This window comes from Syngnathus floridae, chromosome 14 (genome assembly GCF_059516105.1).
Source record: "Syngnathus floridae isolate MCC-2025c chromosome 14, RoL_Sflo_1.0, whole genome shotgun sequence".
NCBI lineage: Eukaryota > Metazoa > Chordata > Actinopteri > Syngnathiformes > Syngnathidae > Syngnathus > Syngnathus floridae.
Window position 1 is genome coordinate 10351782 of NC_142426.1, and position 24442 is coordinate 10376223.

At 41.0% G+C, this 24442-nt stretch overlaps 1 protein-coding gene across 4 annotated transcripts in view; it reads left to right on the forward strand.

Annotated features, from left to right (window-relative positions):
• xrn1 (5'-3' exoribonuclease 1) overlaps positions 1-24442 on the forward strand; it is a 34806-nt gene that overhangs the window by 267 nt on the left and 10097 nt on the right. For 3 of the 4 annotated variants that reach the window (XM_088396363.1, XM_088396365.1, XM_088396364.1), the window contains exons 2-39: positions 415-647; positions 770-867; positions 12765-12874; positions 12964-13074; positions 13147-13232; positions 13687-13774; positions 13865-14033; positions 14574-14641; positions 14930-15067; positions 15165-15334; positions 15579-15668; positions 15968-16124; positions 16694-16813; positions 16895-17064; positions 17421-17538; positions 17646-17741; positions 17942-18045; positions 18183-18317; positions 18425-18587; positions 18871-18987; positions 19079-19177; positions 19277-19392; positions 19655-19801; positions 19893-19982; positions 20284-20419; positions 20522-20578; positions 20850-20982; positions 21096-21165; positions 21367-21562; positions 21649-21729; positions 21806-21889; positions 22157-22237; positions 22357-22500; positions 22635-22755; positions 22862-23034; positions 23131-23244; positions 23718-23823; positions 23984-24171. In XM_088396363.1, coding sequence (XP_088252489.1) covers positions 415-647; positions 770-867; positions 12765-12874; positions 12964-13074; positions 13147-13232; positions 13687-13774; positions 13865-14033; positions 14574-14641; positions 14930-15067; positions 15165-15334; positions 15579-15668; positions 15968-16124; positions 16694-16813; positions 16895-17064; positions 17421-17538; positions 17646-17741; positions 17942-18045; positions 18183-18317; positions 18425-18587; positions 18871-18987; positions 19079-19177; positions 19277-19392; positions 19655-19801; positions 19893-19982; positions 20284-20419; positions 20522-20578; positions 20850-20982; positions 21096-21165; positions 21367-21562; positions 21649-21729; positions 21806-21889; positions 22157-22237; positions 22357-22500; positions 22635-22755; positions 22862-23034; positions 23131-23244; positions 23718-23823; positions 23984-24171 — 4677 coding nt within the window. The remainder of the gene's footprint in view (positions 1-414; positions 648-769; positions 868-12764; positions 12875-12963; positions 13075-13146; positions 13233-13686; positions 13775-13864; positions 14034-14573; positions 14642-14929; positions 15068-15164; positions 15335-15578; positions 15669-15967; positions 16125-16693; positions 16814-16894; positions 17065-17420; positions 17539-17645; positions 17742-17941; positions 18046-18182; positions 18318-18424; positions 18588-18870; positions 18988-19078; positions 19178-19276; positions 19393-19654; positions 19802-19892; positions 19983-20283; positions 20420-20521; positions 20579-20849; positions 20983-21095; positions 21166-21366; positions 21563-21648; positions 21730-21805; positions 21890-22156; positions 22238-22356; positions 22501-22634; positions 22756-22861; positions 23035-23130; positions 23245-23717; positions 23824-23983; positions 24172-24442) is intronic. The other variant, XM_088396366.1, reaches the window with a different exon arrangement.

Here is a 24442-nt window from a genome sequence, read left to right on the forward strand (position 1 = left end):
TAGCACTTGGCTATCGGCTTGTGAACTTGGGGCTGTTTAAATTTTGATGCACTAGATTAGTTTTTATGTTTAAAAGAAATGTATTCACTAGTTAGCATCCTTTTTTAATCTTCTGTCGACCTACCGTCTTCAATAGCGAAGCGGTCTACTTTGCCGAGAAAGTGTTCATTTAAGCCCGACTCTAGTCCAAACAATTTTTGTGTAAACTGATTGTTAGAGTACAGCTTTTATTGTGTGGTGTTAGAAAGTCAGTAACAGACATTTAGGTTGACGGAAAAATCATGTTTTCTTGTGATTATTGACTCGTCATTTTGAGTGTGCGGTGCGTGCACGTGCGTTTGCTCGTGCACGCACATTTTTGTTTGGTAAGCATTTGAAATTGATTTCTAATACAAAATCATCTATTGTTTTCAGATCCCAGAATTCGACAATCTCTATTTGGATATGAATGGGATCATTCATCAGTGTTCTCATCCAAATGATGAAGATGTCCACTTCCGCATCTCTGAAGAAAAGATTTTTGCTGACATTTTTCATTACTTGGAGGTGCTTTTCAGGATCATCAAGCCACGCAAGGTTTTCTTCATGGCAGTTGATGGTGTGGCGCCAAGGGCAAAGATGAACCAGCAGAGAGGACGGAGATTCCGGTGGGTTCAATAAGAAGGAAGTGATCATTAGTATTTTTGCCTTCTGACTAAATTGACACATTTTTATGAACATCAGTAAGTTTTAGAGACAACATCATGAACATGTGTGTTTGTGTATGAAGGTCTGCTAAAGAAGCAGAAGAAAAAATTAAAAAAGCTCTGGATAAAGGAGAGTTGTTACCCACAGAAGCTCGTTTCGACTCCAACTGCATCACTCCAGGTAGGCCCTATTCCTCCCTCTTTTCGCATACTTCTGGCAATCGTTTGTTTTTCTTTTTCCCCTCCACCTTAATACATGTTTGTCGCCCATCCGCTCCTTGTTGAAAAGCATGACTCGCAAAGTGTCGTACGGAACTTTTTTGCCGACAGCTGTGGCAAACTGACCGACATAGCAAAGCCTGTCTGTAAGGCTAATTTTAAAAGTGCCGTGCCTCGAGGTGGGAACACGTTCAATCTGGCCAAGTACCTTGCCAACCGACAACTAGTTGGAGCGGACTGTAGTCATGCACGCACGCACAACACTCAACCAGTATTACAGCATGCTTCTATTCAGCTGATGTGCTTTCCAACGAGAGTTTCCAACTACTTTTAGGGTTTCTTAGATTAGAGTTTGTAACTAGGCTTTCAAAGCTAGAGTTAGGGTTAGGGTTTCCAAGGTGTCTTGCTATCGCTAATTAAGGTTTCAAACTAGGGTCAGGGTGTCCGACTAGGCTTTCAAACCAAGGTCAGGGTGCTGAACTAGGTTTTAAAGCTAGGGTTAGGCTTTCCAACGAGAGTTTCCAACTACTTTTAGGGTTTCTTAGATTAGAGTTTGTAACTAGGCTTTCAAAGCTAGAGTTAGGGTTAGGGTTAGGGTTTCCAAGGAGTCTTGCTATCGCTAATTAAGATTTCAAACTAGGGTCAGGGTGTCCGACTAGGCTTTCAAACCAAGGTCAGGGTTCTGAACTAGGTTTTAAAGCTAGGGTTAGGCTTTCCAACGAGAGTTTCCAACTACTTTTAGGGTTTCTTAGATTAGAGTTTGTAACTAGGCTTTCAAAGCTAGAGTTAGGGTTAGGGTTAGGGTTTCCAAAGCTAGGGTTAGGGTTAGGGTTTCCAAGGAGTCTTGCTATCGCTAATTAAGGTTTCAAACTAGGGTCAGGGTGTCCGACTAGGCTTTCAAACCAAGGTCAGGGTTCTGAACTAGGTTTTAAAGCTAGGGTTAGGCTTTCCAACGAGAGTTTCCAACTACTTTTAGGGTTTCTTAGATTAGAGTTTGTAACTAGGCTTTCAAAGCTAGAGTTAGGGTTAGGGTTAGGGTTTCCAAGGAGTCTTGCTATCGCTAATTAAGGTTTCAAACTAGGGTCAGGGTGTCCGACTAGGCTTTCAAACCAAGGTCAGGGTTCTGAACTAGGTTTTAAAGCTAGGGTTAGGCTTTCCAACGAGAGTTTCCAACTACTTTTAGGGTTTCTTAGATTAGAGTTTGTAACTAGGCTTTCAAAGCTAGAGTTAGGGTTAGGGTTAGGGTTTCCAAGGAGTCTTGCTATCGCTAATTAAGATTTCAAACTAGGGTCAGGGTGTCCGACTAGGCTTTCAAACCAAGGTCAGGGTTCTGAACTAGGTTTTAAAGCTAGGGTTAGGCTTTCCAACGAGAGTTTCCAACTACTTTTAGGGTTTCTTAGATTAGAGTTTGTAACTAGGCTTTCAAAGCTAGAGTTAGGGTTAGGGTTAGGGTTTCCAAAGCTAGGGTTAGGGTTAGGGTTTCCAAGGAGTCTTGCTATCGCTAATTAAGGTTTCAAACTAGGGTCAGGGTGTCCGACTAGGCTTTCAAACCAAGGTCAGGGTTCTGAACTAGGTTTTAAAGCTAGGGTTAGGCTTTCCAACGAGAGTTTCCAACTACTTTTAGGGTTTCTTAGATTAGAGTTTGTAACTAGGCTTTCAAAGCTAGAGTTAGGGTTAGGGTTAGGGTTTCCAAGGAGTCTTGCTATCGCTAATTAAGGTTTCAAACTAGGGTCAGGGTGTCCGACTAGGCTTTCAAACCAAGGTCAGGGTTCTGAACTAGGTTTTAAAGCTAGGGTTAGGCTTTCCAACGAGAGTTTCCAACTACTTTTAGGGTTTCTTAGATTAGAGTTTGTAACTAGGCTTTCAAAGCTAGAGTTAGGGTTAGGGTTAGGGTTTCCAAAGCTAGGGTTAGGGTTAGGGTTTCCAAGGAGTCTTGCTATCGCTAATTAAGGTTTCAAACTAGGGTCAGGGTGTCCGACTAGGCTTTCAAACCAAGGTCAGGGTTCTGAACTAGGTTTTAAAGCTAGGGTTAGGCTTTTCAACGAGAGTTTCCAACTACTTTTAGGGTTTCTTAGATTAGAGTTTGTAACTAGGCTTTCAAAGCTAGAGTTAGGGTTAGGGTTAGGGTTTCCAAAGCTAGGGTTAGGGTTAGGGTTTCCAAGGAGTCTTGCTATCGCTAATTAAGGTTTCAAACTAGGGTCAGGGTGTCCGACTAGGCTTTCAAACCAAGGTCAGGGTTCTGAACTAGGTTTTAAAGCTAGGGTTAGGCTTTCCAACGAGAGTTTCCAACTACTTTTAGGGTTTCTTAGATTAGAGTTTGTAACTAGGCTTTCAAAGCTAGAGTTAGGGTTAGGGTTAGGGTTTCCAAGGAGTCTTGCTATCGCTAATTAAGGTTTCAAACTAGGGTCAGGGTGTCCGACTAGGCTTTCAAACCAAGGTCAGGGTTCTGAACTAGGTTTTAAAGCTAGGGTTAGGCTTTCCAACGAGAGTTTCCAACTACTTTTAGGGTTTCTTAGATTAGAGTTTGTAACTAGGCTTTCAAAGCTAGAGTTAGGGTTAGGGTTAGGGTTTCCAAAGCTAGGGTTAGGGTTAGGGTTTCCAAGGAGTCTTGCTATCGCTAATTAAGGTTTCAAACTAGGGTCAGGGTGTCCGACTAGGCTTTCAAACCAAGGTCAGGGTTCTGAACTAGGTTTTAAAGCTAGGGTTAGGCTTTTCAACGAGAGTTTCCAACTACTTTTAGGGTTTCTTAGATTAGAGTTTGTAACTAGGCTTTCAAAGCTAGAGTTAGGGTTAGGGTTAGGGTTTCCAAAGCTAGGGTTAGGGTTAGGGTTTCCAAGGAGTCTTGCTATCGCTAATTAAGGTTTCAAACTAGGGTCAGGGTGTCCGACTAGGCTTTCAAACCAAGGTCAGGGTTCTGAACTAGGTTTTAAAGCTAGGGTTAGGCTTTCCAACGAGAGTTTCCAACTACTTTTAGGGTTTCTTAGATTAGAGTTTGTAACTAGGCTTTCAAAGCTAGAGTTAGGGTTAGGGTTAGGGTTTCCAAGGAGTCTTGCTATCGCTAATTAAGATTTCAAACTAGGGTCAGGGTGTCCGACTAGGCTTTCAAACCAAGGTCAGGGTTCTGAAATAGGTTTTAAAGCTAGGGTTAGGCTTTCCAACGAGAGTTTCCAACTACTTTTAGGGTTTCTTAGATTAGAGTTTGTAACTAGGCTTTCAAAGCTAGAGTTAGGGTTAGGGTTAGGGTTTCCAAAGCTAGGGTTAGGGTTAGGGTTTCCAAGGAGTCTTGCTATCGCTAATTAAGGTTTCAAACTAGGGTCAGGGTGTCCGACTAGGCTTTCAAACCAAGGTCAGGGTTCTGAACTAGGTTTTAAAGCTAGGGTTAGGCTTTCCAACGAGAGTTTCCAACTACTTTTAGGGTTTCTTAGATTAGAGTTTGTAACTAGGCTTTCAAAGCTAGAGTTAGGGTTAGGGTTAGGGTTTCCAAGGAGTCTTGCTATCGCTAATTAAGGTTTCAAACTAGGGTCAGGGTGTCCGACTAGGCTTTCAAACCAAGGTCAGGGTTCTGAACTAGGTTTTAAAGCTAGGGTTAGGCTTTCCAACGAGAGTTTCCAACTACTTTTAGGGTTTCTTAGATTAGAGTTTGTAACTAGGCTTTCAAAGCTAGAGTTAGGGTTAGGGTTAGGGTTTCCAAGGAGTCTTGCTATCGCTAATTAAGGTTTCAAACTAGGGTCAGGGTGTCCGACTAGGCTTTCAAACCAAGGTCAGGGTTCTGAACTAGGTTTTAAAGCTAGGGTTAGGCTTTCCAACGAGAGTTTCCAACTACTTTTAGGGTTTCTTAGATTAGAGTTTGTAACTAGGCTTTCAAAGCTAGAGTTAGGGTTAGGGTTAGGGTTTCCAAAGCTAGGGTTAGGGTTAGGGTTTCCAAGGAGTCTTGCTATCGCTAATTAAGGTTTCAAACTAGGGTCAGGGTGTCCGACTAGGCTTTCAAACCAAGGTCAGGGTTCTGAACTAGGTTTTAAAGCTAGGGTTAGGCTTTTCAACGAGAGTTTCCAACTACTTTTAGGGTTTCTTAGATTAGAGTTTGTAACTAGGCTTTCAAAGCTAGAGTTAGGGTTAGGGTTAGGGTTTCCAAAGCTAGGGTTAGGGTTAGGGTTTCCAAGGAGTCTTGCTATCGCTAATTAAGGTTTCAAACTAGGGTCAGGGTGTCCGACTAGGCTTTCAAACCAAGGTCAGGGTTCTGAACTAGGTTTTAAAGCTAGGGTTAGGCTTTCCAACGAGAGTTTCCAACTACTTTTAGGGTTTCTTAGATTAGAGTTTGTAACTAGGCTTTCAAAGCTAGAGTTAGGGTTAGGGTTAGGGTTTCCAAGGAGTCTTGCTATCGCTAATTAAGATTTCAAACTAGGGTCAGGGTGTCCGACTAGGCTTTCAAACCAAGGTCAGGGTTCTGAACTAGGTTTTAAAGCTAGGGTTAGGCTTTCCAACGAGAGTTTCCAACTACTTTTAGGGTTTCTTAGATTAGAGTTTGTAACTAGGCTTTCAAAGCTAGAGTTAGGGTTAGGGTTAGGGTTTCCAAAGCTAGGGTTAGGGTTAGGGTTTCCAAGGAGTCTTGCTATCGCTAATTAAGGTTTCAAACTAGGGTCAGGGTGTCCGACTAGGCTTTCAAACCAAGGTCAGGGTTCTGAACTAGGTTTTAAAGCTAGGGTTAGGCTTTCCAACGAGAGTTTCCAACTACTTTTAGGGTTTCTTAGATTAGAGTTTGTAACTAGGCTTTCAAAGCTAGAGTTAGGGTTAGGGTTAGGGTTTCCAAGGAGTCTTGCTATCGCTAATTAAGGTTTCAAACTAGGGTCAGGGTGTCCGACTAGGCTTTCAAACCAAGGTCAGGGTTCTGAACTAGGTTTTAAAGCTAGGGTTAGGCTTTCCAACGAGAGTTTCCAACTACTTTTAGGGTTTCTTAGATTAGAGTTTGTAACTAGGCTTTCAAAGCTAGAGTTAGGGTTAGGGTTAGGGTTTCCAAAGCTAGGGTTAGGGTTAGGGTTTCCAAGGAGTCTTGCTATCGCTAATTAAGGTTTCAAACTAGGGTCAGGGTGTCCGACTAGGCTTTCAAACCAAGGTCAGGGTTCTGAACTAGGTTTTAAAGCTAGGGTTAGGCTTTTCAACGAGAGTTTCCAACTACTTTTAGGGTTTCTTAGATTAGAGTTTGTAACTAGGCTTTCAAAGCTAGAGTTAGGGTTAGGGTTAGGGTTTCCAAAGCTAGGGTTAGGGTTAGGGTTTCCAAGGAGTCTTGCTATCGCTAATTAAGGTTTCAAACTAGGGTCAGGGTGTCCGACTAGGCTTTCAAACCAAGGTCAGGGTTCTGAACTAGGTTTTAAAGCTAGGGTTAGGCTTTCCAACGAGAGTTTCCAACTACTTTTAGGGTTTCTTAGATTAGAGTTTGTAACTAGGCTTTCAAAGCTAGAGTTAGGGTTAGGGTTAGGGTTTCCAAGGAGTCTTGCTATCGCTAATTAAGATTTCAAACTAGGGTCAGGGTGTCCGACTAGGCTTTCAAACCAAGGTCAGGGTTCTGAACTAGGTTTTAAAGCTAGGGTTAGGCTTTCCAACGAGAGTTTCCAACTACTTTTAGGGTTTCTTAGATTAGAGTTTGTAACTAGGCTTTCAAAGCTAGAGTTAGGGTTAGGGTTAGGGTTTCCAAAGCTAGGGTTAGGGTTAGGGTTTCCAAGGAGTCTTGCTATCGCTAATTAAGGTTTCAAACTAGGGTCAGGGTGTCCGACTAGGCTTTCAAACCAAGGTCAGGGTTCTGAACTAGGTTTTAAAGCTAGGGTTAGGCTTTCCAACGAGAGTTTCCAACTACTTTTAGGGTTTCTTAGATTAGAGTTTGTAACTAGGCTTTCAAAGCTAGAGTTAGGGTTAGGGTTAGGGTTTCCAAGGAGTCTTGCTATCGCTAATTAAGGTTTCAAACTAGGGTCAGGGTGTCCGACTAGGCTTTCAAACCAAGGTCAGGGTTCTGAACTAGGTTTTAAAGCTAGGGTTAGGCTTTCCAACGAGAGTTTCCAACTACTTTTAGGGTTTCTTAGATTAGAGTTTGTAACTAGGCTTTCAAAGCTAGAGTTAGGGTTAGGGTTAGGGTTTCCAAGGAGTCTTGCTATCGCTAATTAAGATTTCAAACTAGGGTCAGGGTGTCCGACTAGGCTTTCAAACCAAGGTCAGGGTTCTGAACTAGGTTTTAAAGCTAGGGTTAGGCTTTCCAACGAGAGTTTCCAACTACTTTTAGGGTTTCTTAGATTAGAGTTTGTAACTAGGCTTTCAAAGCTAGAGTTAGGGTTAGGGTTTCCAAAGCTAGAGTTAGGGTTAGGGTTAGGGTTTCCAAGGAGTCTTGCTATCGCTAATTAAGGTTTCAAACTAGGGTCAGGGTGTCCGACTAGGCTTTCAAACCAAGGTCAGGGTTCTGAACTAGGTTTTAAAGCTAGGGTTAGGCTTTCCAACGAGAGTTTCCAACTACTTTTAGGGTTTCTTAGATTAGAGTTTGTAACTAGGCTTTCAAAGCTAGAGTTAGGGTTAGGGTTAGGGTTTCCAAAGCTAGGGTTAGGGTTAGGGTTTCCAAGGAGTCTTGCTATCGCTAATTAAGGTTTCAAACTAGGGTCAGGGTGTCCGACTAGGCTTTCAAACCAAGGTCAGGGTTCTGAACTAGGTTTTAAAGCTAGGGTTAGGCTTTCCAACGAGAGTTTCCAACTACTTTTAGGGTTTCTTAGATTAGAGTTTGTAACTAGGCTTTCAAAGCTAGGGTTAGGGTTAGGGTTTCCAAGGAGTCTTGCTATCGCTAATTAAGGTTTCAAACTAGGGTCAGGGTGTCCGACTAGGCTTTCAAACCAAGGTCAGGGTTCTGAACTAGGTTTTAAAGCTAGGGTTAGGCTTTCCAACGAGAGTTTCCAACTACTTTTAGGGTTTCTTAGATTAGAGTTTGTAACTAGGCTTTCAAAGCTAGAGTTAGGGTTAGGGTTTCCAAAGCTAGGGTTAGGGTTAGGGTTTCCAAGGAGTCTTGCTATCGCTAATTAAGGTTTCAAACTAGGGTCAGGGTGTCCGACTAGGCTTTCAAACCAAGGTCAGGGTTCTGAACTAGGTTTTAAAGCTAGGGTTAGGCTTTCCAACGAGAGTTTCCAACTACTTTTAGGGTTTCTTAGATTAGAGTTTGTAACTAGGCTTTCAAAGCTAGAGTTAGGGTTAGGGTTAGGGTTTCCAAGGAGTCTTGCTATCGCTAATTAAGGTTTCAAACTAGGGTCAGGGTGTCCGACTAGGCTTTCAAACCAAGGTCAGGGTTCTGAACTAGGTTTTAAAGCTAGGGTTAGGCTTTCCAACGAGAGTTTCCAACTACTTTTAGGGTTTCTTAGATTAGAGTTTGTAACTAGGCTTTCAAAGCTAGAGTTAGGGTTAGGGTTTCCAAGGAGTCTTGCTATCGCTAATTAAGATTTCAAACTAGGGTCAGGGTGTCCGACTAGGCTTTCAAACCAAGGTCAGGGTTCTGAACTAGGTTTTAAAGCTAGGGTTAGGCTTTCCAACGAGAGTTTCCAACTACTTTTAGGGTTTCTTAGATTAGAGTTTGTAACTAGGCTTTCAAAGCTAGAGTTAGGGTTAGGGTTAGGGTTTCCAAAGCTAGGGTTAGGGTTAGGGTTTCCAAGGAGTCTTGCTATCGCTAATTAAGGTTTCAAACTAGGGTCAGGGTGTCCGACTAGGCTTTCAAACCAAGGTCAGGGTTCTGAACTAGGTTTTAAAGCTAGGGTTAGGCTTTCCAACGAGAGTTTCCAACTACTTTTAGGGTTTCTTAGATTAGAGTTTGTAACTAGGCTTTCAAAGCTAGAGTTAGGGTTAGGGTTAGGGTTTCCAAGGAGTCTTGCTATCGCTAATTAAGGTTTCAAACTAGGGTCAGGGTGTCCGACTAGGCTTTCAAACCAAGGTCAGGGTTCTGAACTAGGTTTTAAAGCTAGGGTTAGGCTTTCCAACGAGAGTTTCCAACTACTTTTAGGGTTTCTTAGATTAGAGTTTGTAACTAGGCTTTCAAAGCTAGAGTTAGGGTTAGGGTTAGGGTTTCCAAAGCTAGGGTTAGGGTTAGGGTTTCCAAGGAGTCTTGCTATCGCTAATTAAGGTTTCAAACTAGGGTCAGGGTGTCCGACTAGGCTTTCAAACCAAGGTCAGGGTTCTGAACTAGGTTTTAAAGCTAGGGTTAGGCTTTCCAACGAGAGTTTCCAACTACTTTTAGGGTTTCTTAGATTAGAGTTTGTAACTAGGCTTTCAAAGCTAGAGTTAGGGTTAGGGTTAGGGTTTCCAAAGCTAGAGTTAGGGTTAGGGTTAGGGTTTCCAAGGAGTCTTGCTATCGCTAATTAAGGTTTCAAACTAGGGTCAGGGTGTCCGACTAGGCTTTCAAACCAAGGTCAGGGTTCTGAACTAGGTTTTAAAGCTAGGGTTAGGCTTTCCAACGAGAGTTTCCAACTACTTTTAGGGTTTCTTAGATTAGAGTTTGTAACTAGGCTTTCAAAGCTAGAGTTAGGGTTAGGGTTAGGGTTTCCAAGGAGTCTTGCTATCGCTAATTAAGGTTTCAAACTAGGGTCAGGGTGTCCGACTAGGCTTTCAAACCAAGGTCAGGGTTCTGAACTAGGTTTTAAAGCTAGGGTTAGGCTTTCCAACGAGAGTTTCCAACTACTTTTAGGGTTTCTTAGATTAGAGTTTGTAACTAGGCTTTCAAAGCTAGAGTTAGGGTTAGGGTTAGGGTTTCCAAAGCTAGGGTTAGGGTTAGGGTTTCCAAGGAGTCTTGCTATCGCTAATTAAGGTTTCAAACTAGGGTCAGGGTGTCCGACTAGGCTTTCAAACCAAGGTCAGGGTTCTGAACTAGGTTTTAAAGCTAGGGTTAGGCTTTCCAACGAGAGTTTCCAACTACTTTTAGGGTTTCTTAGATTAGAGTTTGTAACTAGGCTTTCAAAGCTAGAGTTAGGGTTAGGGTTAGGGTTTCCAAAGCTAGAGTTAGGGTTAGGGTTAGGGTTTCCAAGGAGTCTTGCTATCGCTAATTAAGGTTTCAAACTAGGGTCAGGGTGTCCGACTAGGCTTTCAAACCAAGGTCAGGGTTCTGAACTAGGTTTTAAAGCTAGGGTTAGGCTTTCCAACGAGAGTTTCCAACTACTTTTAGGGTTTCTTAGATTAGAGTTTGTAACTAGGCTTTCAAAGCTAGAGTTAGGGTTAGGGTTAGGGTTTCCAAGGAGTCTTGCTATCGCTAATTAAGGTTTCAAACTAGGGTCAGGGTGTCCGACTAGGCTTTCAAACCAAGGTCAGGGTTCTGAACTAGGTTTTAAAGCTAGGGTTAGGCTTTCCAACGAGAGTTTCCAACTACTTTTAGGGTTTCTTAGATTAGAGTTTGTAACTAGGCTTTCAAAGCTAGAGTTAGGGTTAGGGTTAGGGTTTCCAAAGCTAGGGTTAGGGTTAGGGTTTCCAAGGAGTCTTGCTATCGCTAATTAAGGTTTCAAACTAGGGTCAGGGTGTCCGACTAGGCTTTCAAACCAAGGTCAGGGTTCTGAACTAGGTTTTAAAGCTAGGGTTAGGCTTTCCAACGAGAGTTTCCAACTACTTTTAGGGTTTCTTAGATTAGAGTTTGTAACTAGGCTTTCAAAGCTAGAGTTAGGGTTAGGGTTAGGGTTTCCAAAGCTAGAGTTAGGGTTAGGGTTAGGGTTTCCAAGGAGTCTTGCTATCGCTAATTAAGGTTTCAAACTAGGGTCAGGGTGTCCGACTAGGCTTTCAAACCAAGGTCAGGGTTCTGAACTAGGTTTTAAAGCTAGGGTTAGGCTTTCCAACGAGAGTTTCCAACTACTTTTAGGGTTTCTTAGATTAGAGTTTGTAACTAGGCTTTCAAAGCTAGAGTTAGGGTTAGGGTTAGGGTTTCCAAGGAGTCTTGCTATCGCTAATTAAGGTTTCAAACTAGGGTCAGGGTGTCCGACTAGGCTTTCAAACCAAGGTCAGGGTTCTGAACTAGGTTTTAAAGCTAGGGTTAGGCTTTCCAACGAGAGTTTCCAACTACTTTTAGGGTTTCTTAGATTAGAGTTTGTAACTAGGCTTTCAAAGCTAGAGTTAGGGTTAGGGTTAGGGTTTCCAAAGCTAGGGTTAGGGTTAGGGTTTCCAAGGAGTCTTGCTATCGCTAATTAAGGTTTCAAACTAGGGTCAGGGTGTCCGACTAGGCTTTCAAACCAAGGTCAGGGTTCTGAACTAGGTTTTAAAGCTAGGGTTAGGCTTTCCAACGAGAGTTTCCAACTACTTTTAGGGTTTCTTAGATTAGAGTTTGTAACTAGGCTTTCAAAGCTAGAGTTAGGGTTAGGGTTAGGGTTTCCAAAGCTAGGGTTAGGGTTAGGGTTTCCAAGGAGTCTTGCTATCGCTAATTAAGGTTTCAAACTAGGGTCAGGGTGTCCGACTAGGCTTTCAAACCAAGGTCAGGGTTCTGAACTAGGTTTTAAAGCTAGGGTTAGGCTTTCCAACGAGAGTTTCCAACTACTTTTAGGGTTTCTTAGATTAGAGTTTGTAACTAGGCTTTCAAAGCTAGAGTTAGGGTTAGGGTTAGGGTTTCCAAAGCTAGAGTTAGGGTTAGGGTTAGGGTTTCCAAGGAGTCTTGCTATCGCTAATTAAGGTTTCAAACTAGGGTCAGGGTGTCCGACTAGGCTTTCAATCCAAGGTCAGGGTTCTGAACTAGGTTTTAAAGCTAGGGTTAGGCTTTCCAACGAGAGTTTCCAACTACTTTTAGGGTTTCTTAGATTAGAGTTTGTAACTAGGCTTTCAAAGCTAGAGTTAGGGTTAGGGTTAGGGTTTCCAAGGAGTCTTGCTATCGCTAATTAAGGTTTCAAACTAGGGTCAGGGTGTCCGACTAGGCTTTCAAACCAAGGTCAGGGTTCTGAACTAGGTTTTAAAGCTAGGGTTAGGCTTTCCAACGAGAGTTTCCAACTACTTTTAGGGTTTCTTAGATTAGAGTTTGTAACTAGGCTTTCAAAGCTAGAGTTAGGGTTAGGGTTAGGGTTTCCAAAGCTAGGGTTAGGGTTAGGGTTTCCAAGGAGTCTTGCTATCGCTAATTAAGGTTTCAAACTAGGGTCAGGGTGTCCGACTAGGCTTTCAAACCAAAGTCAGGGTTCTGAACTAGGTTTTAAAGCTAGGGTTAGGCTTTCCAACGAGAGTTTCCAACTACTTTTAGGGTTTCTTAGATTAGAGTTTGTAACTAGGCTTTCAAAGCTAGAGTTAGGGTTAGGATTAGGGTTTCCAAGGAGTCTTGCTATCGCTAATTAAGGTTTCAAACTAGGGTCAGGGTGTCCGACTAGGCTTTCAAACCAAGGTCAGGGTTCTGAACTAGGTTTTAAAGCTAGGGTTAGGCTTTCCAACGAGAGTTTCCAACTACTTTTAGGGTTTCTTAGATTAGAGTTTGTAACTAGGCTTTCAAAGCTAGAGTTAGGGTTAGGGTTAGGGTTTCCAAGGAGTCTTGCTATCGCTAATTAAGGTTTCAAACTAGGGTCAGGGTGTCCGACTAGGCTTTCAAACCAAGGTCATTTGCAGGCATTGATGTCACTTTAAAAAAAAAAAAAAAAAAAAAAAATTGGAACATCCAAATAGCCACTTCTGTGTCAAAATTGTTTGCTTGTACTAATATGTTTTTCAAATGCTTTTAAATGTCACACTTGTATATGAATAAAGATGCCTTTTTTTTTTTAAATAAATAAATAAAAAAAGGCCCAATTTCCCCCATTTTTTCCATATTGATCTTATATGGTAACAATAGAAAGTACACGAGATTAACGACATGTTATTTTCATTGCATTAGCAAATTTGACATCCTTGGTCATCTCTTCCTAGGCACTGAGTTTATGGTGAGACTCCAAGATCAGCTGAAGTATTTTGTCCACATGAAACTCTCCACTGACAAACTTTGGAAGAATGTCAAAATCTACTTGTCTGGCCATGAGGTGCGTGTGGATTAACACTTTGGTCTTAACAAATATCTTGCTAAAATTGATCTACTGACCAAATTGGAGCCTTTCCAATTGTTTTATAGACCCCTGGCGAGGGCGAGCATAAGATCATGGAATTCATACGTTCAGAGACTTCGAAGCCACTTCATGACCCTAACACCCGGCACTGCTTATATGGCCTGGATGCCGACCTGGTATGATTGGTGTGCATGGGAATTTGACGTGAAAGTGTATTAATGCGGCATGTTGTTTTGGCCCATTCATAGATCATGTTGGGTTTGACCAGCCATGAGCCAAATTTCTCGCTACTCAGAGAAGAGGTCCGCTTTGGAGGAAAGAAATCCCAAAAAAGGTTTGAATGTTGTTCTTTTTAAAGGTTGAATTTTGACCACCAGGTTATTCGGAAGTAGAACCGGTACAATGGAAAATGGGCTTTATACAGTAGGTGAGTGACAACTCAGGCCACTTCACCAAATGCAGCACTGGGCCCCTTTTAGCTATGCCTAAAAATTGTGAAAAAGAATTTGACGCTATATCTGACCAGTATTACCGTATTTTCCGGACTATAAGGCGCACCGGACTATAGGGCGCACTGTCGGCTTTTGGGAAAATTTTAGGTTTTTAGGTGCGCCTTATAGTCTGGAAAATACGGTACATCTCAGTATTCAAACATGTTTTCAGCACTTATCGTTAAACATATTTCATGTTTTTTTTGAACAATGAATCATGAAAATGACTTGACATTGTCATTTAAAGTGCTTGAAAACTCCTTGGTGAAAAAATCCTGTCCGTCTCATTCCTTCCAGGGTAACTGCTCCAGAGGAGACAACGTTCCATTTGCTCCACTTGTCGCTGATGAGGGAATACATTAACTATGAGTTCTCTGAGGCTAAGGTTGGAGATCAGACACTCACATCATGTTTGAAACACATAAAGCTTGCATAATTAAAATGATCTTGATGGATGTTTTTTTTTTTTTTTTAGAATCAGTTGGGCTCTAAATATGACTTGGAGCGGATAATAGATGACTGGATTCTAATGAGCTTCCTTGTTGGAAATGACTTCATCCCTCACCTTCCTCATCTTCACATTAATCACGATGCTTTGCCGTTGTTGTATAAGACTTACATCAGTGTGCTACCCAGTCTTGATGGTGAGAAAGTCACGAACGAAAAAGTATTCTGTGTTGACGCTCTTGTGTTTTAATTCTGTGTTACGTAGTAAGCCTGATACAATATAACGTTTTAGACCAAGTTGTAGAGCAGGGATGGGCAGCTTGGAAGGGTATTGTTTTTACCAGAGGTCCAAATCAGACCGCAGACTTCTTAACAAGATGTAGGACAAAAATACAATTTCAAATGTGGACAAAATATGTCCACATCTATTTACAAAATTGGTAACGCCTCTTGTAGGGCTGTAGGGCTCATGAAAAAAAATATTAATCACAAGAAAATGTTAGTACATAAGAAAAAAAAAAGAAGAAATATTAAGACAAAAAATGATTTGAAACAGTATAATTATGTAACTACCTTTTGGACCAAACAATCTTTATGAAATTAAATTGTAACAATTTTCTTGAACGACGTTTGAATGAAATTTGGCAAATTTCCATGGGGGTGCAAACCTACATACCGAACTACAATGCTCATCACTGTGATGTGAATCAAATTGTTTTTTTTTTTTTTGTTCTCAGGTTATCTGAACGAGAATGGCCATCTTAACCTCGGAAACTTTGAGAAATACTTGGAAAAACTCTCTGAGGTGCGGATTTTAGAATTAAAGCAACACTCTTTTTTTATTGTACTAGGGTATTGCTTTCTCTAGTGCTAGTAATAAGTAATTTCTCCATTACATCTTGCTGATCCACGTATTGTTCATAGAACGATAAGTCGATAGAATTAATATTGGTGTCAGTCCTATGTAAAGGTGTTTGTACAGTATGTGCGTACAGTATAGAGTATGTGTATAGTATACACAAATACAGTAAATACTATATTAAGTATTAAGAAAACCTCGTTTAACGTATTGTATTTTGCTACCGCTGTCCAGTTTGACCGTGAACATTTCAGTGAGGTGTTTGTGGACTTGAAGTGGTTTGAGAGTAAAGTTGGTAACAAGTACCTGAATGAGGCGGCGGGTCAAGCAGCAGAGATGGAAGCTGCCAGTAAACGCACCCACAAGAAAGAGGTAGGGCGGTAGTCAATTATTAAACCTCATCCAATATTCCCTGTTGTGTTTTCCTGCATACATGTGGTAATTACCACACTTCTTGCGTGTTTTACAGGATTGTTCTCTCCTTCTGGTAGACCTGACGTCACCTGATAAAGTGACAGACGGTGGGAAAGTACCTACTGTCGAGGATGAGGAGGAGGAAGATGATATATTTGAAACTGAGTTTAGACAGTACAAGCGCACGTACTATATGACCAAGATGGGTGTCGACACAGTGTCTGAGTAAGTTTTAGCACCCACTCATAACTGTTAGAATATTTATACGATGTTTTCCAAGCACATATTGTAGTGGGTAAGTGGAGACATTTTTATTCCAAAATAAGTGCAGTGCCCTCCACAATTATTGGCGCTCATGGTTAAGTATTTTTTTATTTTAGCTACGCGATTTTTTTTTTCTAAATAATATTATATATAATGATATTTTGTAAAGTAACCTGAAACAATGTCTGTGTTAATTCTTTTACAGTGATTTTCTATCAAAGCAGGCCAAATGTTACGTTGAAGGCATCCAGTGGATTCTTCACTACTATTATCATGGGGTTAAATCCTGGAGCTGGTGAGAACAAATTCCCATTTAATCTTTCAGTGGCCTGCCCTTTATTACTTAATATCTTCTGAAACAAATTGGAGTGTGAGACGTTATTTTTATTTATTTGTAATTTTTTTTAACTGCCAAAGAGATGTTGGTTTTAACCCATGAGGCATCAGTTTTTTTTAATACCTACTCACTTTTGATATCACCATTTTAAAAAATTGCTAGAGATCAAGGCATATTGTGTGTGTTGCTTGGTGCGCAATTTTGCATCCTTGATGCTTAAAGGGTTAAGCTTATTAATACTATCTTTGTTTCGGCAGGTTTTACCCCTACCACTATGCACCGTTCCTGTCAGACATCAGGAATTTTTCAGAGTTTACCTTGACCTTTGACTTTGGGAAACCCTTCCTGCCCTTCCAGCAACTCTTGGCAGTCTTGCCCGCTGCCAGCATGGAGCTTTTGCCTGAATGTTACAGGGTAACACACACATCCTCACTGGACCTTTTTCTCATTGCAAAGAAACCATCCAAATACATCTGTTTTACTCATTTTGCTAACTTGTGGATTTAATATTAGCATCACACAACCCAGACAACATGATGTCCTTTAAGAAGAGTCAGTCATAGATGTTAGGGAGAGAATCCGGTCACTTTTCAAAATAAAGTATTTCAGCCTAGCCTAATAAATAAACCAGAAATGCTGTAAGTTTGTTGTTTTGTTTTGTTTTTTGGCAGTTCGCCACAGCTAGCGCATGGCAATGCACTTTTGGGCTATATCTTTTTTTTTTTTTCCTTTCCAGGATTTTGATTGATTCTAGTGCTCAATGGGTAATTTCCCCCAGAATAATCGTAATGTATTCATTTCCCTATACAAACTAAGCTTTATGTTCATTTTAAACCTTTTTTAATAAATGTTTACGTAACAGACAATGTACAAACAGTAAACTCTTGAATGTAGCTTGCAGGAGGAAGAACAAAGTTGCTGAACCCTCATTGACAGATGTGGTCACAATGGAATTAATTAGTGCACTGTTTTTGACTTTCCAGCACCTGATGACCAGTGAAACGTCTCCCATTATCGAATATTACCCTACGGACTTCGGAACAGACCTCAATGGCAAGCAGCAGGAGTGGGAGGCTGTGGTGCTAATTCCTTTCATCGATGAGGTAAAGTAAATCAAAACACCATAACGCTTTTATAAATTTTCTTGAATGTTCTCTTTTTTTTTTGTTGTTGTCTCGTAACAGAGGTGTTTGTTAGCGGCCATGGAGAGCTGCAATTATAAGCTGACAAAAGAAGAGAAAGCCAGGAATAATCATACAGAGTGCGCTCTGTATACATATGACCATGAGGAAGACTTCACATACGACTCCACCATTCCTCAGCTCTTCCCAAATATCATCCATTGCCATGTCAGGTAGATGCACACTTCACCCCTTAACTCTTACACTGGTAAACTGAGCTCAGTCAGATTTCTAAAATCTTATCATACTATGTCAAACACAAATCACATTAACCCATCATAATTGCATGGCAGAATTAAAATATATTCTCGTTCTTCTTTTCCCTTTGTCTTCATTGTTTTGTGGTTGTCTCTTGTCATCGCTCTGCAGTTACTTCATCACCACATTAACTAAGTATAGCTAAGATATAATATATGAATGGAGAGATGAATATCATTTAGATGCGTATTGGAATGGAATGCATCCATCTAACAGCTCTCATTTGAAATGTCCACTCCAAGTTAATTTGTTATGCCCCTGGGTTTTCCAGGAAAGAAAACATTCCCATGGATGCCTGGCATGTTCCACTAAACCACATTGGCAGGAGTGTGGATCGCTCAGCTCTGTATTTTTGTGGATTCCCCACACTACGTCACATAAAACACAAGGTATTTTATGCAGAACCCTTTTGTTTGCAGATGAGATTTAGATGTATTGTGATCAATAAGCACATTGTCTTGTTCTTTCTATTATTTATTTGTACTTGTTCTTTTAGTTTAGTATGAAGAAGAGCGGGGTGGTGGTATTCCAACAAAGCAGCAGAGGTGACAATATGATACTGGAGATCCTCCCCAGTCAGAAAGAGGAATTGGTGAGCGCTCTTGTCTTTCATTTTAATGATAATGTGTGTGTATGTGGAAGTACTTTACTTTAATACTTGGTTATCTAGCTTCAGTATAAAATATGGTGCATAATAGAAATGACTGCTCTCTTGCAAATTATAACCACGATGATGAAGTGTTGTTTCCCCGCACTTCTCCGTCGCTAACATGTGCTCTGTCTTCTTTATAGGATTGCGAGGAGGTTGCTGAACAAGTACTGGGGAAGTCAGTCTTTGTCAACTGGCCGCATCTGGAGGAAGCACGCATCATTGCTGTGACAGATGGACACGCCAAGTAAACTTTTTTTTTTTCCTGGCGAAGATTTTTTTACGGTGTTTTAATGCAGAAAGTTTCATTCATCAACGAGCAAAAACGTAGACTAGTTTGTTCGGATCATCTTAAATAAATAAAAAAATTCGTATGCTTCAAAGATTTTGTCTAGATGAACCATCAGGGGTCCAACGAGTCTATGACAGGTCTTCTACCCCTCCACCGACCAGAGTCACATACCTCTTAGACAAGGAGCAGAGGGACTGGATAAAAGACATCCAAGGAATAACAGAACAGTAAGGCTCAAACGCGAACAAAAATCATTTTCAAATAATGAAAAAACTGTTCTTCAATTACATACATAATCTCATCTGTCATTCATCCCCAATCCCATATTTTGTAGCTACCTGAAGAGGAAAGGCATAACAGTGAATGAAACAACAGTGGTTTTATATGGACAACTGCTGACAGGAAGAAAATACGTCCCAAAGTCGAACGGTGTGGTCGAGTTGGAGAAACAGTGGGCGAAGCAGGTCCTTCCTTTTGCCTACCAGACTGTCGTCCAGGTACACGTTCCACAAGTTTCAACTATTGCTCACTAGTTGACTAGTAATAGTACTTGTTGACGAGTCATGCAACCAAGGTCATTTGCCAAAGCTAATTGCATTTCCTAGCAAATGTCTCTTCTCTCTTCCATTCTCAAACACATTTTTGTCAAGCTTTGGGATGAAGACATTCATTCATTCATGTTACTTATTGTTCATTTTAAAATTATGGTTCATTTCATCTGGATGAAAGCATTGCTAATGTCATATACATTATCATTCACCGCTGTGCTCACTTTTCTAGGACATTGAGGCCTTTTATTCATCTTTGACCTGCTTTAAGAGCTTAGAAGACCTCTATCCTCCACAAAGTACTGTTTTCATGGTGGGGAACCACTACTTGTATGCTGCCATGGGCAAGGTCAGTTAACTGCAATTTCTACACTTCTAAGACTTTGGATCTCACTCCAACCATTGCAACCGCACGTCTATCACTCGTACATTCTGAACAGGTGCAAGATTCCAGCGATGTCATCAAAGATGGCCGTTTGCGTGTGGTTTTCAACCTCCCATATGAACCCCAACTAGAGGTTCTAATCCAAAACCTGCATGTAAGACATACATTCACCATTACACAAACACACACACACAAATTAAAAGTATGTCTCCAGTTGATGTTTCTGAATGTATTTGTCTTTTGTGTTTTGTAGAAATACTGTGTAAAGTACAGCCCTGGGTACATTGTGGCGTCCCGGCTTGGTATTAGCGGCTACCTTGTGTCCCGCTTTTCTGGAAGCATCTTCATTGGCAGAGGATCTAAAAAGAAGTACAGTACAGTACTATACTTACCAGACTATAAGTCGCTATCTTTTTTCACTTAGTGTGTATTTTTCTGTCTTATAGAAAAGTGTAGCCTATAAACGTAACTTTTTTTTTTCTTTTTTGCGCGTGCGTGACACATTCAGATGTGCTTGATGGAACAGAAATTACCGTATTTCGTGAAATTCCAGTGTATTTCAAAAACGTGTCTTTATTACTACCCTCATGACTAAGCCATTTGTGCTTGATGTCTGCAAATACATTTTTAGCCCCTGTGGAGAGCAAAAAGGTAATGTTGGCCTGAACCTGAAGTTTAACAAGAAGAATGAGGAAGTTCCAGGGTACACCAAGAGAACTGAGAAGGAATGGCTTTACTCTGCTGCTGTGGAGGAGCTATTAGCTGAATACTTAGAAAGGTAAAACAGAACATTGCCATTCAAGTGGGATTTTAAATAATTTATTGGAAATATATTGTATTTTAATATACTATCATTTATACTTTTATAGATTTCCTGAGGTGTTTGACACTGTTGCAAGAAACAGTCACGATGATGTGTTCTATGAAGACGACATCTGGCCCGGGGAAGACCACAATGGGTCAGTGCATATACTTGTACTTGCCCTCATGTATAAACAGTGTACCTAATAGGTTATATTTATAATAAAATAATTAATAATATAGTCCTTCCTTAAAGGTATTTTATATTTGGTAAACCTCAGATAAAAACCAAATCATAACACAAAGTTGTCAGTCTAAATCTTATGACACTTTGTTCTTCCTAATGAAATATGTACGTATATGTAGTTTGTGTCCAGCACACCACTAGTAAGGCTTAAAGTTATACCAGACATTTTTAAGTTAAAGACTAGCACTTAACAACTTCCTAACGGTCCACAGGGCAGAAAAGGTGGCTGAAATCATGACATGGTTGAAAAATCACCCCGTCAGCTCTATCAGCAGAGCGTCATGTGACTTGCAAGTGTTGGACGCCGCAGTCATCGAGAAAATTGAGGAGGCTGTGGAGAAAGCCAAGGTGTTATACACACACAAGCACACACATTCTTTTCTGCGCTATTGTTGATTTGTTTCAGCGCTTAACCATATTTTTCCTTTCTATGCCTATCATGTAACCCAGGTGAAAAGGAGTACAAAGAACGTTCGAGTCACCGTAAAGCCGCATCTCCTGTTTAGGGTTTGTATTTTTTCTTTTGTAATGGTCAAGTTTGTTAAAGATGTCCTCCCATAGTTTTTATATTACTGTCCTTTGAGGAATGTCTGATATATTGGTGGATATTAGGTTCCTGTTTCACATATATGGTTATGTTTTTCTGCTTTTGTATGATTAAATAAGACACTATCATCTTTGCATCCATCTGTGGGGTTTTCAATGGCAATGCAAATCTGAGAAGTAGCACAAGTTTAGGATTTCTCTCAGGCATCCACGTTCTCTTATTTCCATGTAGCCCTTGGAGCAGCAACAGGGTGTGGTCCCAGACCCCAATGCAGAGTATCGCCTGTTTGACCGTGTCATCAATGTCAGAGAGAGCTTCACTGTCCCGTTGGGTCTCCGAGGCACTGTTATTGGCATTAAAGGAGGTGATGACACATCAGTTCAGACTCGTCAATTTCATTTGTTGGAAGACAAATATGTGTGTGGACATACTAAACGATGAAGATGTAATTAATATTGTGCATATTTTGCCTTTCAGCTGAGCGTGAGGACGAGGTTCTCTATGAGGTGCTGTTTGACGAGGAATTTGCTGGAGGGCTTAATATCAGGTAATTGAAGCCAATATGATGAGTTACGACATCAGTTGTGTACAGCCATGGCCAATTGTTGTGAGAATGACAGTAAAAAGTTTACTTCGCATTCTTAATGATGGCAATTGGCATGTCCTGCCTGCTTTCCACGTCTCCTTGTGTCAGGATGTTCAATATAATGCTGCTAAGATCTAAGACGAGACTTTCTGATATCCTCAGGTGCACATCACCTCGTTGTTACCGTCTACCGCCCTGTGCGCTACTTAACCAATCGCATGGTGCCCGAGTGGAATCCATGGACAACAGAATCACCGCCATTGTCAAACCTCAACCTGCTGCTGCCACCAACTTCAACTCCCATCATCATCTTGCTAGCCTCAACCATTCTCCACGTTCACCCTTTATATCAACGCAAGTAAGGGATTATTTTTATCTCATCGTTGTCACGATTCTTGCAATCTTTTTTTTTTTTCCCCTCATTCTCTTTGTTTTACCTAATAGCATAATAAACACAGTGAAGTAAGACCAGCCTACCAAGGCAGCGAAAACTCTAAGGCTGCTATGCAGAAGCAACAGGATAAGGTGAGTTTTTCTACCCGGGATAAACATTACAGACTTTTCTCTGCAGACTTTATACTTTGTCCACTTGTCATTACAGAGTCAAGACATGTACATGACTGTATGGCAGTCTTTGCTAGACTCCTCTACTTCCCATAAACCTCCTGCTCAATCGCAAACTAATGTAAGCGCTCATTTTTTGCTCATGTTTATATATATTTTTGTCTCTCTGCACAGTGCTTTGATAACGCACTGATTTTTTTCACTATCATCATATTAGACACAAGTGTACAAACTCACAGACTTGGGGCCAGGTCGAGCCTGCCGCATAATTTTACGTGGCCTGCAAAAGCAAATCTTGTCTGTCGACCATGTTGGTTTAAAACGTGATCTGTAAAAGTCAATAGGTATCGTGAAAAATGTAGTTTGTGTATTTGTGTGTACTCCGCAGCCCTCTGCTGGTCTCATTAAGTTGTTGAAGAAAAACGAAGATGACGTTTCAATTTTATCTCAGCAGAACACAGTCAACAAGGTATTCACACACACGGAGAGGTGGTTGTGGTTTGACCAACGTTTCTCTTGAGTGTTAAATTGGCTGCAAACTTATCCTATTTTTATTTCTCCTGTTTAAATTTGTATTTATTCAATCAGACATCAACTGAGTTTGAGGACCTGATAGCCAGCCTTAAGATTTCGAAGGACAGCCAACAGAGTCCTGCAAATCTTCCTCCAGCCCCTTTACAAACAACCGCCACCCAATCCGATGAGCCTTTGTCACCACAGTCCTTTGCAATGGTCAGTATCAGTCTTGCAACAAAAGAAAACGGATGTTTCTTTTGTGAATCCCATCTCTAAAATTAGAGTGACCCTTTACGACAAAAACAAGCACCGTTGTACTAAGATAGTGTTCCAACTGACTGTGCTTGTAGAAGGGCACAAAGGTGTTGAAGGAGATGCTGAAGATTGATGGCACTGCAACAGGAAGTTCTGCCCCTCAGGAGACTGCTAACAACCAGAAGCAAAACACAAGAAGAAAGTCAAAAAAATTAGGTACCTTATTCCTATGTACAGTGATCCCTCACCACTTAGTGCTTCACCTTTCGCGAATACAGTTAAAGCCTGTTGTCACATTTGATTTTTTCCCCCCCTCAACTAGCGGCACAAATGAATCTTCCCCATGGAGATAAAGCTCAATCGTCTTCTCCTGTGCCTGATACCTATGTTCACCTGCTCAACGCGTTGATGGCCACTAAGGTGTCGGAGTTGGAGTGCGTGTGTGTCGCTTTCGGCATGGCACCACCGGAGTTCAGCTTTATGCACAACAGACTGGTAATACTGCAATATTTCTCTGGCATCCAATGTCCTGGATTTGAAACAAAACAATGCATTGCTGCAATCTTACAAAAATCTGGGCTGTGTCTGCAGGGTGTTGCGGTGTGTCAGGTTAAGCTGTCCAACGGTTTGACTCTTCACGGGCCTCAGTGTCAATCAGAAAACGAAGCCAAGGAGAAAGCTGCTGCCTTTGCCTTACAGCGACTGGTACGACAAAATTTGATAAAATTACATTACAGCAGAGCTTTTTAAAAATCAATTTCGCTTTGGTTCAAGACAATTAAGTCAACTTTACTGTTATACATGATGTGAATTTGATTGTTGATTCTATATATTGACCAAAAAAATTCTTTCTATATAGTCATGTTTTTTACTGTTTAATAAAATTCTTGCTTCAGTTCCCAGAGTTTAATCTGCAAAAAAAAAAAAGAAATTTGACCAACAAAATATTAGAAAGTTGTCCCTCAAATTGGGTTATTGATTTGCTAACTGCTCTGCAAAGAAAGCACATTTTGAGCATTGTGTTGTGTAGTGATTCAGTAGTGGATTTCAGTTGATCATACTACACAACACAACCTCGGATTAGATTTGTTTTCTGTCATTTCACGTACCATTATTTAGTTAAAAAGAGAGAGAGAGAGAGAGAGAATCTATAACAGTCAAACTTTTTGCCCTGTTAGCAGTCACTGGGCTCAGGTTTCCCTCGTCAACCCCCTCCGTTCCATGGAGTGGCGGGTTTCCAGTCTCCAGCCTTCAGAGCCAGGCCTCCTGTTTACAACCAGCCAGGTAAATCCATGTAATATAAAAAACCGTAAACATTTGATCACACCTGCTAATAGGGAGAATGCAAGTGAACTTTCCATTCCATTCTTCTTATATTTTCATTATCAAGCAATATTGTGACTGGAACAGAATTTGCTCACAGCACTTGTATTGATCTATGTAGGCGGCTTGATGATGCCCCAGCGGGGTTGTTCTCCCGCCCCTATCTGGGGAATGCCTCTGCCACGCCACCCTCACCCCCATCCAAACCCAGCGTTCTACAGAGCAGAGGGAACGTTTCCTGGTGTCTCGAGGCCACAGCCAGTCAATACTCTGCCCATGGGCTCACATCATCAGTTCATCCCTTTACAGGTCAGCATACCAGTCGGTGAACGCAGCCTCCATAGTTAAACACAATTCTGAGATGCTTTTTGGCTTGTTTTTTTTTTTTTCCTCAGCTGAATGAAACACAATCAAAAGATTAAAATTTGAACATTACCTGTCATTCAATTATAAAATGAGATAAGACTGACTCTCACGTTCATTCGTGACGTATACACAAGTGATAAAATGATTGCCTTTATGCATTGCATTCTAAACGGTCACCTATAAATGAGTGAACCACAATACAGGAAGATGTAAC